Below are 15,543 nucleotides of genomic sequence, written 5' to 3'. Positions count from 1 at the left end.
AGTTCCTGGAGATTATACTGCTGAGGGAGTAGTGAACTAAGGTAAGACCATGCTGGTGAGGGGCCAAGTGCTGGGATTAAAGGTGTGTGCCGACACAGCCTGACCTCCAGGACCTTCTTAATGGACTGTCCTAGTCAGGGTATCTATTGCTGTGATGAAACACCATGACCAAAACCAGATTGGGGAGGAAAGGGTTTCATTTGGTTTGTACTTCCGAATTACTGTTCATCACTGAAAAAGGTCAGGACAGGAACTCAAACAGGCCAGGAACCTGGAGGCAGGAGCTGATGCACAGGCCATGGAGGGGGCTGTTTACTGGCTTCTCATGGTTTGCTCAGCCTGCTTTCTTATAGAACCCAGGACCACCAGCCCAGGGGTGGCAGCACCCACAATGGGCTGGGTCCTCCCCCTTCCCCTCCCCCATCAGTCACTAATTAAGAGAATGCCCTACCGGCTTGTCTACAGCCTGATCTTAGGAAGGTATTTTCTCATCTGTGGTCTCTCCTCTCTGACTCTAGTTTGTGTCAAGTTGATATAAAACAGGCAGCACAACTAACCTTCGTCAGCTTCACACGAGCACATCACTGATAAGCCACAAGCCTAACCTTTCCTTGTTCATCCCCAAGAGCAAACATTAATATAAACATTACAATAGAAAACATTTTACAAACTTTAGCCAGGCGGTGGTGGCGCATGCCTTTAATCCCAGCACTTGGGAGACAGAGGCAGGTGGATCTTTGTGAGTCCAAGGCCAGCCTGGTCTACAGAGTGAGATCCAGGAAAGGCGCAAAGATACACAGAGAAACCCTGTCTGGAAAAAAAAAAACAAAAAACAAAACAACAAAAAAATTTTTTTACAAACTTCAAAAATTCCCCAGTCTTACAAATTCAAACACTTTAAAAGTTCAGCCTGGGGGTTGGGGATTTAGCTCAGTGGTAGAGCGCTTGCCTAGCAAGCACAAGGCCCTGGGTTCGGTCCTCAGCTAGGGAAAATTAAAAAAAAAGTTCAGCCTGGAGCTGGAGAGATAGCTCAGTAGTTAAGAACACATACCGCTCTTATGGAGGACCCAAGTTCGATTCCCAGTACCCACAGCTTACAACAGCCTGTAACTCCAGCTGCAAGGGATCTGATACCTCTGGCCTCACAGGGCACCAGCACTAACATACATATACAGATGTGTTCACAGATGCACACATATGTATATATACATAATTAAAATGAATCTTTAAAAAAAAGAGTTCAGCCTGTTTAAAAATCCAAAGCATCTTTTAAAATCCAAAGTCTCACAACTATGGGTTCCTATAAAATCAAGATTAAGTTAAATACTTTATTATTTCAAGAGGAAGAACCAGGGCACAGTCACAATCAGATCAAAGCAAAAACAAACTCCAACTGTGTAAATAACTCAATGTCCAATATCTGGGATTCACTCATGATCTTCTTTGTTCCTCCACGGGCTTGGGTCACCCTCTGCAGCACACACAGCTTGTATTCTAAGCTGGGGCAGGCTCCACTCCACTGCTGCTGCTGTTCTTTGTGGTTGACTCATGGGGCTGACATCTCCAAACTCCTAGGACCTTGTGCTGCATCTGGGCTGCACTTTCACCAGTGGCCTCTCCTGGGCTCTCTTCATGGTGCCAAGCCCCAGCTTCTTTACGTGACCCCTTCAATCTTGGGTCACTGTCTGCTACTGAGGCCGCACCTTCACCAGTGACCTTGCCTAGTGCCAAGCCTCAGCTGCTGTCCATCACCCTTTCATGCCTTCAAAACCAGTACCACCTGGGTGACTCTTACACATTACCAAGTCTGGCTGCCAGCATGAGGTACAACTTTGGCTGATTCTGGAACATAGCTTCTCTGTGCCCTCATGAAACACTTCCCAGAAGATTTCACCTCAATAATGCTTCTTAATCACAACTAATTTCTCAGCTCCAGCTGGCCAGCATCAATTGTCCCATCAATTGTAAAGCAAAGATGCTAATTCTTCAGCCCCAGCTAGCCAGAAACACAGCATCTTAAAATAATAAATGGCCCCGATAGAGTCCTTGAACTTCCCCCTGAACCTTCATAAGCCGTTGCCTGCTCTGCTCTCAACATTCTCATCTTCCAGGTCCCCACAGAACAGCCCACTGAGCTCTCAACACTCAATGGCTTTTCACAGTTCCAAAGTCCCTCCCAAAAACACATGGTCATAGCTGTCACAGCAATACCCCACTATCCTGGTACCAATTTCTGTCCTAGGTAGGGTTACTATTGTGATGAAACACCATGACCAAAAGAAGTTGGGGAGGAAAAGGCTTATTTGGCTTATACTTCTACATCATAGTGTGTCACCGAGTAAAGTCAGGACAGGAACTCAAGCAGGACAGGGACCTGGAGGCAGGCGCTGATGCACAGGCCACGGAGTGGTGCTGTTTGCTCGGCCTGCTTTCTTATAGAACCCAGGACCACCAGCCCAGGGGTGGCACCACCTATAGTGGGCTGGGCCCTCCCCCATCAATTACTAATTAAGAGAATGCCCTATAGCCTGATCTTATGAAGGTATTTTCTTAATTGAGGTTCCCATCTCTCAGATGATTTTAGCTTATGTAAGTTGACAGACAACTATACGGCACATGGTCCGTTTTTTTATCAGTAGTTGTGGTGGTTTGAAAGAAAATGGCCCCCAAAGGGAGTGGCACTGTAGGAGGTGTGGCCTTGTTGAAGTAGGTGTGGCCTTCTTGGAGGAAGTGTGTCACTGTAGGGTGGGCTCTGAGGTCCTTTTGCTCAAGCTTCCCTCAGTGAGACACTGAGTCTACTTCCTGTTGCCTTCTGATTGATAAAGACGTAGCCAGCACCATGTCTGCCTGCCATGATAATGGACTGAACCTCTGAACTGTAAGCCATCACCACAATGAAATGTTTTCCTTTATTAGAGTTGCTTTGTAATCCCAGCACTTGGGAGGCAGAGACAGGCGGATCTCTGAGTTCAAGGCCAGCCTGGGCTACAGAGCAAGTTCCAAGACAGGATCCAAAGCTACACAGAGAAACCCTGTCTCGAAAAGCCAAAAAAACTATGAGTTGCTTTGGTCTTGTCACAGCAATAGAAGCCCTAAGACAGTAGTCAAACATCTGTCCCTTTATGAAAAGTCATTCACTAGTTCTCTGGGGTGACAATACTGAAGTTCTTGCAGGCCCTTCCTAAGCGATACCTGCCTCAGACTTGTCTTTCTCCCACCAAGCTGTCATCCCCTTGAAGGCCAAGTTCCTCGATCACGTAGAGTGGGCCCAAAGGGGAATTGGTGTCCACACTAGAGGTGACTGTAGCCAGGATGGCTCTGGTGCTGGCAGCTGCTGCTTGCTTTTAGCCATGTTGTGAGCTGGCTGGGGCATATAGGATCTGTGTACCCAGGATGGCTCTGTACTGGTAGCTGGTGCTTGCCTGTAGCTGTGCTCTGGGCTGACTGGGGCATACAGGATCTGAGCAGCAGATTGCCAAGAAAACACATTTCCCCTCTTCAGTATACTCTGCAGTTCCCAAACTTGGCCCATGACAGGAAAGTTGGTTGAAGATACTAATAGGTTTTCTGTCGCCAGATAATAAGTTTCTCTATTGACACAGTAAGCCAGATCGAGCCGAAATGAAAAAGTGTAGCAACAGATTTATTTGAGCAAAGCAACCCATGGGTGAGTGCTCCAGTCCCAGAGATTGAAGCTGGAGAAGCTGCATCACTGAACCAAAGCAGGAAGACTTTATAGGTTGTAGGTAGGGGATGATGACCTGCTCACCACAAGCTTAATTTGTGCCCAAGTATGGTGCAAAGCTGACCACTTAGTGGGCGGCTGGCGGCAACAGGGGAGGAGGTGGCAATAGTTGCCAAGAATGCCGCCCTGGGCTTTGGCACCTTTTGTGAGGCTCCAACCAAATAGATACTTCTGAGCCTCCTAGGGCCTATGAGGCAGACTGTCCTAGGGGTTGAGCACTGAGGACACCCAAGCAGTTGTCACGTTCCTGCCACAAGGAGGGAGATTTCAAGAAGCAGGAGAGAATGAGGGGGTGGATATCCTTTGGAACCCATGACCTCTTACCCCACAGGCTTTCATGAGATCATCTGTGAAGTGCTCCCCAATCTGAACACAGGAAAACTATAGACAGATGACAGAAGAAAGAAGTGCTTCTCTTCATCAATGGTCCCTTACTGGAAGCTTTCTTGTATTTTTCCCCTAGGCTGGCAATCAAAAAAGACATTTGTCTCCAAGTACCAGCTAAGCAGGTCAGCAAGGGCTATCAGTTGGCTGGTTTCTTTGTTAGGTAAACAATGAACTTTAGAAGTGTGCCCTGTAGTCAGGAACAGTCCATACCCACCCACCCCCTTAAGTGCACCCTTGATCTTGGACAAAGTATCTGGCTGAGGTCCCAGTGACCACTACAGTTTCCAGAATCTGTCTGAATACACAAACCTAGGTACAGCTTTGGAGTAGAGGGATGGACCAGAGCTCAGTAGGGAGAAGCCCTCCCCAGCTCCTGACTGGCAGCGTTATGTAAAAGTTTGAATCAAATGGTGAGGCTTTCCAGCCTACCCTACCTAGTGAGCTGTACTTGTCAGCATAGGAGATGCTGCTGCCCAAGGGTTCTGGAATAGGACCATCTTGTAGACTCCACTAGGAGCACCTAGGGACTACCTCTGGATTGGCTAGTAACCCATGCTGTGCAAGAGGCTGGCAGCAGACTCGCCACGGGCTTCCTCGGCTGAGTGGGATTAGCTGTATGCGACACATCCATCTTCAGGCTCCTGTCTGGCACCTGTGATGTCAGTACTCATCGTCTACAGCAGATCAGAAGGGTGGCCCTTGTGCTCCAGCATTGTCACCTTGGGGACCCCAAGAGGGAGAAGATGCAGCCAGCCTGAAGCCAGAAGAGGCTCTTAGCCAACTTGGTGTCACAAATGTGAGGCAGTACAGAGGTGACCAGGCTCCCCTGAGGTTTGACTGCTGCCTCTGCTCCCCTGAGAGTCTCCATAGGTTTTCTGGTCTGACCGCCATGCTGTCCCTTGCCAGAGAAGGGGGAATCTCCACATTCATAATAAGGGGAGGCTGGCTGCTGAGGGAAATTGAGCTGAGTGTGAGAGCTGGGGTGAAATCAGAGGAGATGGGCTGAAAGGCGCACATCCAGTCATCTTGGCTGAAGAAAAGCATTGACAAGCCAGGGCTCAGGTGAAAAGAAATGATAGTTCCGTCCTTGGAGTAAAACAATAATTTACAGCAACTTAAAAAGCTGTAGTTGGGCTGGTGAGATGGTTCACTGGGTAAGGGTGCTTGCTCTTAAGCCTGGACACCTGAGTTTGATCCCCAGGACCAACTGTGGGAGGAGAGGACCAACTCCCACAAGTTTTCCTCTGACTTCCATATGTAGGCTGTGGCATGTGTGCATACAATCATACACAGAGAATGTGATTTTTAAACGGGGGATGTGGTGGCTGTAGTTAGCAGCAGTTTTTGAAGTCACACAGGTCTAGAACAGACCCAACTCAGATCCTCTCAGCTTTAGGAAGCCTGCACTTGTCACTGGAGGGAGGTGCCCCCTAACAGTACTTCTGCCAGAAAGCACATGCCTGGGGAGTAGGCAGATGGACAGTGGAATGGAGTGGGCTGAGCATGTGGTGGGGGAGCTGTGACTGAAGGGGGCGGGGCTGAGCATTTTACTAGGAAGTTCATCTTTTCCCTAAATTATACCACAAATATTTCTACTGCTTAGAGAGTTCTCAGAAACCATCTAAATGGATATGTCACACAACATGCTTTAATTTACTGAATGATTTTCCTTTTTTATTATTAATTTATTTTTTCCAGCCCAGTTTCCCCTCCCTCCTTCCTCTGTGGGGGACCAGCCCCCACACTTATTTACCCCAGAAACTCTTGAGGAATGAGGAATAAGAGACTTAGAGAGTTAAGAAGCAGAGAGAGAAAACGCAGGATAGACTCGGGCAGGTCTGGATCCTTATCCAAACAGGCCCAGAGCTTTAGTCCAAAGGCCTATCAATAACAACGCCAAGGGGTGGAGCAAAAGACCTCCCCCTTGCTAATTACAGTCACCTGGTGCCCAGGCCTGTGGTCCAATCAACCTCTTATGCAGTCCTGCTGGGTACAGTCACTAGGAAACCTAGTGGGCTCCTTTCCTCTCAGGTCCTCCCCCCAACCTCCCTTCTTCCCCACCCCCCACATCCACTTCTAGTCTTACTGCAACTTGATATACAATGGCGGGCTAATATACATGGGAGACCTACCCTTTTCTGAATCATTTTCTTACCAAGTTGATAGGTTTTTCACAAGCACAATTAAAATGCTGCGGTTGGATCGGGGTGAGGGAGGCTGGAGAGATGGCTCAGCAGTTAAGAGCACTTTTTGCTGCTCTTGCAGAGGACCTGGGTTCAATTCCCAGCACCACATGGCAGCTCACAACCATCTGGAACTCTAGTTCCAGGTATTCAACACCCTCTTCTGGCACAGAAGCAGTGCATATATATACTTGCAGTCAAAACACTCATGAACATACCGTAAAAATAAATACATTTTTTAAAAAATGTGATGTAGTACAACATTTATGTCTCTTCCTCAGAAGATCAGCTAGGACCTCCTGTGCTGGGTCTTGCTTGGCTTATGACCAGAGAAGCTGCTAACAGGTCAGACTTGAGTCTCGGTTTGCACTGATGGGGAACTTTGAAATACCTCTAGCCATATTGAATTTTTTCTTACCCTTCTTGTTCTGAGTGTCAGTTTGCCTGTACCTCATGTTGTCCCCAGGCCTCAGAAGCCCTACTCTGATCTGTTTGGATGCTTTCTGTTGCAATCACAGTTCCTACTCTGCTTTCAGATGTGTTCTGTCCAGTTAATTATCGCACTGTACTAACACTGCATAGAAGTCATCAAGTCTTTGGTGCACTAAACTTCACAGGCATGTGACTGGACCATCATCCACCTCCAGAGTCTCCTCAACACCTTCATCCTTCCTAGCCCCTGTGACCCTTGTCTGTCTTGGTAAATCCAACTACTGAAAGACCCTATCATGGAGTGCCTCTCAAATCTATATGCATCTCAAGGCATATACCTTTGGGTTAGGAGGGTCATTGTGTTGTAGGAACTTTTTCCTGGGGAGACATAACCAAGCATCTACCCCCTCTGTATAGTGGTTGATAACAGATCAAAGTTCTACCAAAACCCAACTTGGGAAACCAAAGAGTTTATTGGGCTTACTTACAGATCCTGGATGAGTGGCTACTTACATGAACATAGGGAACTCCATAGCAATCACATACTAGTTTTGCCCCAGTTTGGATAATGACTTCCCGTAGCTGTATAGATAGACACCCCCCTCACTGCGCACCTTCAATTAACCTTCCACAGTCAGTATATACTCTGATACATATCTAGACCATGAGGCCACATGTAGTTAGGGCAAGATTGTACACTTGTGGGCGGGAGATGTAGGAGGGGAGGCCAGCATGTCAGGTGAAGCCCAGTGACCCTTCCATTCCCACCTGTAGGGTGTCACTAGTCAACAAGCCTGATCTTGGGGGTCTCTTGCAAATAATAACAGCTTTTCTGATGAAGATGGATAGTGTCTTCTGACACATTGCAGTTCTGGGGGACACGTGGAGTAGCAGGGCACGGCTCCAAATGCAAAGAACCTCCTCTTTTGCACCCATATTATTCTCCGTTGGTGTGTGTTGGCAGGTTCCTCCACAGCAGCATGAAGGGGAAACAAAGAAAGGTTTCCCATCTAGTGAGATCCAGAGGCTACAGGAACAGAATGCAGGTCTGCGGAATGCTGTTGCACAGATGAGGAAGGAGATGGAAATGCTGAGTGGCCATCTTCCTTCTGCTCACCCAGAAGAGTGCTCAGATGCAAACCCTGATCCCAAGGCTGGAGGAGATTCAGCCCCTCCAGGTGAGCGGGTAGAGATGGAGGGGAAGAGTAAGGAGGGGTGGATGGTGGAGAGTGGGAGCATGACAGGACAAGGAGAGGATCCCTAGACAGGCTTCTCATTCCAGTCTCACACTAACACACCCTCTAGTAAACCACTGCAAAGCAGGACAACAGAGAAACTTAAGTTTCATGTTGAACAATGTTTCTTTGGTGACATAGAGGAAAAAGTGCAGGGCCCATATGTGACGAACCTGGCAAGCCATCCTGGGCAGAGCGAGGGCAATGGCAGCAGGGCTGAATGCCAGGCCTTCCTCAGGAGAAGCATCCTGCGGTGGACCTGAGCTGGCAGCCCTCCTATGCTGTGCTCTTAGCAGGCACCATGACTGCTTCTCAGGGTCTGATCCCTGGTGTGGGAGTTGTTCCCTCAATGCGCAAAGCCTATGGGAGACAGACAGGTTCTCACTCCTGGTCCCAGACCTTCCTGGAGGATATGGAGGCTAGGCTGAGAAGTGAAGGTAGGCCATGAGAGTTGAGGTGAGAGAGATGGGTCAGAGGAGAGCCTTTGAGCCTGCGGCTGTGGCAGCAGGAAAGTGGTACAAGTGAGCCCGTGAGTGTATGTTGTGAACCTGCTGTTTTCACAGATTATGTTCTGGCTCTTGAAGCAGAAATGCAAACCCTAAAGCGTAAACTTCAAGCACTGGAAGAGCAGCGACAAGGCATTGAGGAGCCAGTGAAGACATCCGTGCCCACTGCTGATCCACACCCTGGTGCCCACGGCTCTGCAGAAGCACCTGGTGAGATCCCCTGGCCACCTGAACCTTATTCTCTGTCCCAGTAACACTGACTGTGGGAAAATTAAGATGTAATCCCTGAGGCAAGTCTTCCAAACGCATGCCTAGCTCCACAGTGCTCTGTCACCGTCAGTCACCCCGTCTCCAGAACCAGGGGTCCCCTGGAAGTCTCCAGTATGAGGTGGGAGTTCTACTTTCTCATGTGAGTGGAATGATGTGGCACATGTGCATTCGTCTGGTGTCTTTTGGCCTAAATTATGTTTTAGAGGACGATGCCAGACTTCACAGTGCTTGTGCCGTTCGCCCTCCATTAGCAGTTTGCAGGACAGACCATCGGTGTACATAATCTTTCTTCCTGGTTAGCCATCCTAGAGGCTGTGTGGCACATCCTGTTACAGTATGAATTTACAGTGCCCAATGCATTGGTGAGCGTGAACATCTTTCCTAGGCAACATCTTTTTGGAATCCTCATCTGCCCTGGCTGTCACAGTGAATGTATTAATTACTTTTCTGTTGCTGTGACAAAAATACCATAAATAGGCAACTTAGAGGAGAAAACATTTGTTTTGGCTTGCAGTTGCAGAGGGTCCGAGTCTGTAAAGACAGGGCTGAGACAACAGACAGGCAAGGCAGCTGGGAAAGGCTGCTGAGAACTCACATCTTGAACCACAAGCACAGAGTAGATAGAGGGTGAACTGAAAATGGTGTGGGGTCTTTAGCCTCCAGGGACATGCCTCCTCCAATAATGCCGTATGTCCTAAACAGTGCCACTGACTGGGGACCAAGAGTTCGAACATCTGAGCCTGGGAAGGGCATTAACATTCAAACCTCTACAGTGAAACACTCCAGACTGGCCTGTAACAGGTGATGGAGGCATGACCACTTGTTGCCTCTGAGAGACCCTGGAGTTCTGAGCAGCATTCACAGCCAAGCCCCAGACGTCTTTTGTCCCTGGGCCCCTTGGGTCCTCCAAAGACTTCTCTCCACAGGCCCTTCCCAGGAGTGCTCTGTCCTTGGTGTGGAGCTGATGTAGGCAGTGGGCAGGAGCATAGAGGGCAGGCATCTTTCCTGGAACAGGCTTTCCTTGGCTCTTTCCATTCTGTAGTGGGAAAGTGTGTGTGGGGTGCAGTGCACACTCCTCTAGTACCTGAGGGAAGGGAGGCTGGGACCTCATGTGGGTCATCCCAGGGCCCCATCCCTCTTCTTCACCTCCCAGAGTCTTCTCTGCCAGGTTGTGATTAGTGAGCAAAACAGGTGGAATGTACTCTCTGTTCTGTCGCACCATCCTTTCCTGGGAAGGGACCCAGAAACTGGTGCAGCTTCCTGATGGCTGCCGCACCAGTGTTTCAGGGAGAACTGCCAGATCTGTGGTCAGAGTAAGACAGGCTCGTCATTTCCTTTCCTTTTTTGTGATGATCGATCGGGTCATAGTTTGGAACCATTAGTTTATTCTGGCCTTAGAGATATGAGTGATCAGACAAGCTTTTCTTAAACAATTGTAGAACTCAACTTTGAAATCACCAGGCCCAAGTTTTCCTTATGGGAAGATTTGAAACTTTATTTGTAGTTAAGAAACTGTTCATATATATTGGTTTTTTTAGTTTTGTATTTGAGACAGGGTTTCTCTGTGTAGCCCTGGCTGACCTGGAACTCACTCTGTAGACCAGGCTGGCCCCAAACTCAGATCAACCTGCCTCTGCCTCCTGGGTGCTGGGACTAAAGGCGTGTGCCACCGTGCCTGGCATCTTTTATTCTTTCTTGTTGTCCTACTAGAGAGTGTGTAGTTATTTATTTTTTCACTTATTACCTTTTCAAAAGCCAGTCATTGGTTTTGTTGGTATTAGAGTACACATTACTTTCTATTTCCTCAGTATTTAATGTTAATTTTATTCTGTCTTTCCTTCTAGATTCACATGTTAATCTTTTATTTCTAAGATATGCACTTAAAGCTATAAATGTTCTTTTTCTCTTTTTATGCAGTGCTAGAAATGGAGCATAGAGCCTGCACACACTGGCCGGCTCCGCCTCTGAGCTCCAGCCACAGCCAGTTTGGGTTTTTGTGTGTGTCTTTTTTTTTTTTTTTTTTTTTTTTTTTTTACATGTATGGGTGTTTTGCCTACATGTGTGTATGTGTACCACATGTGTGCCTGGTGACTGCAGAGGCCAGAAAAGGGTGTCAGATTCCCTGGTACTGAAGTCACAGATGATTGTGAGCTGCCATGTGGGTGCTGGGAACCAAACCCTAGTCCTCTGGAAGAGCAGCAAGAACTCTTAAACCCTGAGACATCTCCCCAGTTACCCCCACCCCACAGCCATTTTTTTATTTTGAAATATTCTCACCAAGTAGCTTAGGCTGGCCTTGAACTCACTCTGCAGACTCCTGAGTATCTGGGCTTTTATAGTTGTGAGCCACCAGGCCTAGGTGCTGTGAGTTCCCTTGAAAGGACAGCTTTACATATGTTCTTTAAAGCTGTTTTTACCATTCTGCTCAACATAACTTGTAATATCAGTGTCCCTTCTCCTTTGCCCCAGGTGTTATGTGAACATCTTTTTTTTTTTTTTCTTACTTTCCAAATAAATGGTCTTGTATTCAAGTGGGAAAATTGATCTGACATGGTAAGGCTGGATTTCATCTTATAGTCCTGCTCTTGCTCCGTAAGGTTGTACTAAATAGTCAGCACATCTCTGGTCTTCCTAGGGACCTAACCCTTTGATTTGGGGATGGACATATTTACCTTGAGGTCAGTTAGAAACTTCAGTAGGCCTCTGTGGGAAAAGGCTCAACTCCCCAGGCAGACTGTTTTATTTCTGAGATCTGAGCTGACAGCAACTGTTCTTATCTACAGGAGCAGCTTTGACAGGCCAGGCATCCATTGCTTTAGCACTCAGAAAACTCGGAGACAGAGTGCATCTCTTGAACTTGCTGGTGACACTGCTCCAGAAGAAGGTGAGACTAGCCTTTAACACTAAGGTTGTGCAAGCATTCCTACAGAAGAACCAGTTTGGATTTTGACACAGGTGCCGGCTCTGAGAGGTGCCAGGTGTGACCTCATTGACCTTGGGTGTTTTGGGTGTCTTCCCAATTTCGCTTTCCTTCTAAACAAAGGACTGTGCTGTGCACTAGCTAGTTTATCTCATGTGTGGCTGTGGATTATTCACAAGGAAACCTGATATGGTGCTAAGTGTTGGTAGTTTCAGCACTCAGGAGGTAGAGGCAGGAGGATCAAAAATTCCAAGTCATCCATGGCTACAGAGAGAGTTGGAAGCTAGCCTGGTATACATGAGACCCTATCTCAAAACAGCAGCAACAACAACAACAGCAACAAATGTACATACACACACTTACACATACACACATTTCAATGCTGTAGACAAGAAATAAGAATTTAATTTAAGCCAGGCATTGGTGGTGCACGCCTTTAATCCCAGCACTTGGGAGGCAGAGGCAGGTGGATCTCTGCAAATTCGAGGCTAGCCTGGGCTACAGAGTGAGTTTCAGGAAAGGCGCAAAGCTACACAGAGAAATCCTGTCTCAAAAAAAAAAAAACAAAAAAAAAAAAAAAAAAACAAAAAAAGAATTTAAAGCATTTTAATTTCACTTTGATAACAGTTGGAATAAGCTGGGTAAAATACTTACCTCCAGTCAGGTATGATGGCACATGCCTTTAATTCTGGCACTCAGGAGGCAGCCACAGGTAGAGCTCTGTGAGTTTGAGGCCACCTTGATTTACATAGTGAGATGCTGTCTAAATAAAAACAGGTTTACCTTCAAGTGTTTTTCATTTTTATTTAACAGTGTCTGTTTACCTGATGGTCTCCTCTTCTGTGTGTATGTGACTGTCCAAACAAGATAGTCACACAGAGGCATTGTTTTAATTTCCTTCACCAAGACTGGGAAGCCAGAGTATGAAGAAGTGTGTTTTCCATCTGCCTGGTTCTCCTCCTACCTGGCCTGGGCCACATTAGAGCCTTGTGGGTGCTGGCGATGTGGTGCTAAAGGTTCAGGATGGGTCCTCATTGTCCCTCTGCTGCCACTGTCACACCTGTGGCCTGGGCCTTCCTCTCTGACCTCACTTCCGCCACACTTCTCCCGCTGTCTTTTATTTTTCTAAAGATAGATTCTCTTGTAACCCAAACTGGCCTCGTACTTGCTGAGGATGACCTGGAATTCTGACTTTTCTGCCTCTACTTCCAAAGTGCTAGAACCACAGTACGCACACTGCACCCTGTTTACGTGATGTTGGCAGCTGAGCACCAGCCTTCATGCAGACTAGGCAAGCACTCTGTCAACTGAACTACACCCCAGTCCATCACTGCCTTTTGTGGCTTCCCCCCCATGCTCACTTCCCTCTTGTCTCCTTCTGCAACAGCCTCTCACCCCATTTCTTTGGTCTTTTGAGATGGTCTCACTACAGAACCCTGGCTGTCCTGGAATTCACTATGTAGACCAGGCTAGCCTTGAATTCTCAGGGATCCGCCTACCTCTACCTCCCAAGTGCTGAAGTTAAAGGTATGGGCACCTCACCTGGCCTGCCATCTGCCCTTTTGAGAGAAAGGACTTCCTAGTCACCAGCAGTGTTCTAGAGGCAGTTGTGTCATCCTGGGAACTAGGGCTCAGGAGAGGATTGTAACCTATTTTCATTCACACATTCTCCCCAGTGAGCCTTGGTGTCTAGTGTGGACTTAACAGAAGTGACACACAGGGCAGGTTTGCAGATCATCATGGACAGCTGGAGAAGGAACTAGCCATTGGCCCTGCTCCAGCCCTACACCTTATCCTCCTGTCCTGCCTGGGACAGCCCCACCACTTCTTCCTTTCTTTTTCTTTTTCTTTCTTTCTTTCTTTCTTTTTTTTCCCCAGAGCTGAGGACCGAACCCAGGGCCTTGTGCTTGCTAAGCAAGCGCTCTACCACTGAGCTAAATCCTAACCGCCCCCCTCTGCCCCCACTTCTTCCTAACATTGCCTTCTGAACTAATTGCCTAGCTGCGGCAGAAGCCCCTGGAGTCGGTCACTGTCCTGCAGGAGCTCCCCAGTGAAGTAGACCAGGTGCATCTGGAGGTTTTGGAGCTGCAGAAGCAGGTGGCAGAGCTGAGGAAGCATCTCAAGACAGCCCATCCCCAAGGAGAGCCTTCATACAGGGAGCAGCTACGGAGAGAGGTAGGTGCTGGACATGCATGAGCGCCACCATTTTCTCCCACCCTGGCCTGTCACATGCTTGCTGGCACATGGCACCTCCTCTTTTCATCCACTGTTTTCCTCTGTTAGCTTGCTCACACCTCAGGTTCTTTCCTTGGCTGGCCACACTATTGCTGGAATGGAGCTCATGCCCTCTGCTTGAAAAGCCTTCCTTAGGACACACTGCAGATAATGCATTCTCTCCATAGACAGGCCTGCGCTGATGGTTAAGAAGGCGCTATGCACAGACCTGGGCAGCCCGTGAGAGGAGGGAGGGGCCATAGAGCACTCAACAACTGGTCAGCACTGTGGCCAGGGCTGAGACTCATCAACTGAATGCCCATCGAATGCTATGGCAGAGCACTTGCTTCTCACTTAAGGCCCTAGTGGAACCATGGCAGCCCCTACTTCCCCTGCTGTGCCCCCGAGGCTCTGTCAGTCCTGCAGTGACCTGGGGTGATGGTACTGACTTATCATGACCTTCTGCCCCTGCACTGACCTGCTACCATCTACAGTGAGTGACCTGTGATATGACTCCCTGCCAATTAACCTGCAGTGACAATAGTGACTTATGGTCTCCTTTGGCTACCTGTGCTGACCTATAATGGCCCATGGCCACCTGTGGTTGCCAATGGTGACCTGTTAATCACCAGAGGTCATAGACACTCAGCTGAGAGGTTGAAGGCAGTATGTGCCCTTATGGCACCATATGACAAGAACAGGAACACAGCTGATGGCCTCTGGCACAGGCTATGTCTAAGAACAAGCAGAAAAAGAAACAGGGCAAGGTAGAGGGCTGAGGGAGCCTGAGGCTCCAGCAAAAGACTGAACTGGCCAATAATGAAATACTTGAGCAGTGCTTGTCCCCAAGGGTTCTTGCACCGAGCCCTCCCCAGGCCCCCAGACCTCCCCACAATCTAGCAGTCCAGGGGGAACAGGTAGGTCAGCACTAAATATATACACTAAATTTTAACTAGTAGTAGACTAGGTTGAAGCAGTAGGCCTAGACCTCAGCAGTCACATATATATGTAGAGCACAGTTATCAGGTATCCCTGTTCCTGTTGGGTCTTGTACCTATGATTTTGGCACACTGTGAGGTCATTCTCTGGATGAGGCTTGGGAAGTAAGGACACTCAGGTCCCTGCTGGACAAGGCCCCAAGGCTGGCAACCATTGCCCAGCAGCATGTCCCCTACCTGGACCAGTGTAGATGTGCAGTAAAGGCCAGGAAGTCAGTGCTTCCAAGGAAAGCTGGAACTACGTCCTCAGCTTTCCTTACTGATATGTAGAGAAATGGATAAGACATATGCTACCCATTCCTCACTGTCCTGAGGGCCTTGCAGCCACCAGCACCCATATCCAAAGGTTGCTCCAGAATCTCTTGCTCCATTCCCAGGATCAGGGTTCCTTGAACAATGGCAGTTTAATGGATGTATTAGGAGGGTACAGATGCCAGCTGTGCAGGGCTCCCACTGACCATCTCAGCCAGGAAAGACTACAGTCCACCAAGTTCATAGGAAATCTGGCACTGATCTGGGCCAAGTGGACAGATTGGTGAAGAAATGGAGGCCAGAAAGATACCTCCTCAGGTAAAGGCGCTTGCTGCTAAGCCTGAGCACCCAAGTTCAGTCTCTGGGAACCAAGTGGTAGAAGGAGAGAACTGACTTCTACA

At 48.2% G+C, this 15,543-nt stretch overlaps 1 protein-coding gene across 4 annotated transcripts in view; it reads left to right on the top strand.

Annotated features, from left to right (window-relative positions):
• The window catches only part of Ccdc57 (coiled-coil domain containing 57), a 116,372-nt gene that overhangs the window by 37,423 nt on the left and 63,406 nt on the right, over positions 1-15,543 (top strand). For all 4 annotated transcript variants that reach the window (XR_003736204.2, XM_028884938.2, XM_037201038.1 and 1 more), the window contains exons 11-14: positions 7,712-7,925; positions 8,546-8,698; positions 11,542-11,642; positions 13,680-13,853. Coding sequence is in view for 3 of the 4 variants with exons in the window: in XM_028884938.2 (XP_028740771.1) it covers positions 7,712-7,925; positions 8,546-8,698; positions 11,542-11,642; positions 13,680-13,853 (642 nt within the window). In the remaining variant the exon portion in view is untranslated. The remainder of the gene's footprint in view (positions 1-7,711; positions 7,926-8,545; positions 8,699-11,541; positions 11,643-13,679; positions 13,854-15,543) is intronic.

This window comes from Peromyscus leucopus, chromosome 8b, assembly GCF_004664715.2.
Source record: "Peromyscus leucopus breed LL Stock chromosome 8b, UCI_PerLeu_2.1, whole genome shotgun sequence".
Taxonomy (NCBI): domain Eukaryota; kingdom Metazoa; phylum Chordata; class Mammalia; order Rodentia; family Cricetidae; genus Peromyscus; species Peromyscus leucopus.
Note: the sequence above shows the minus strand (reverse complement) of the source record. Positions and strands in the feature narration are given on the sequence as shown.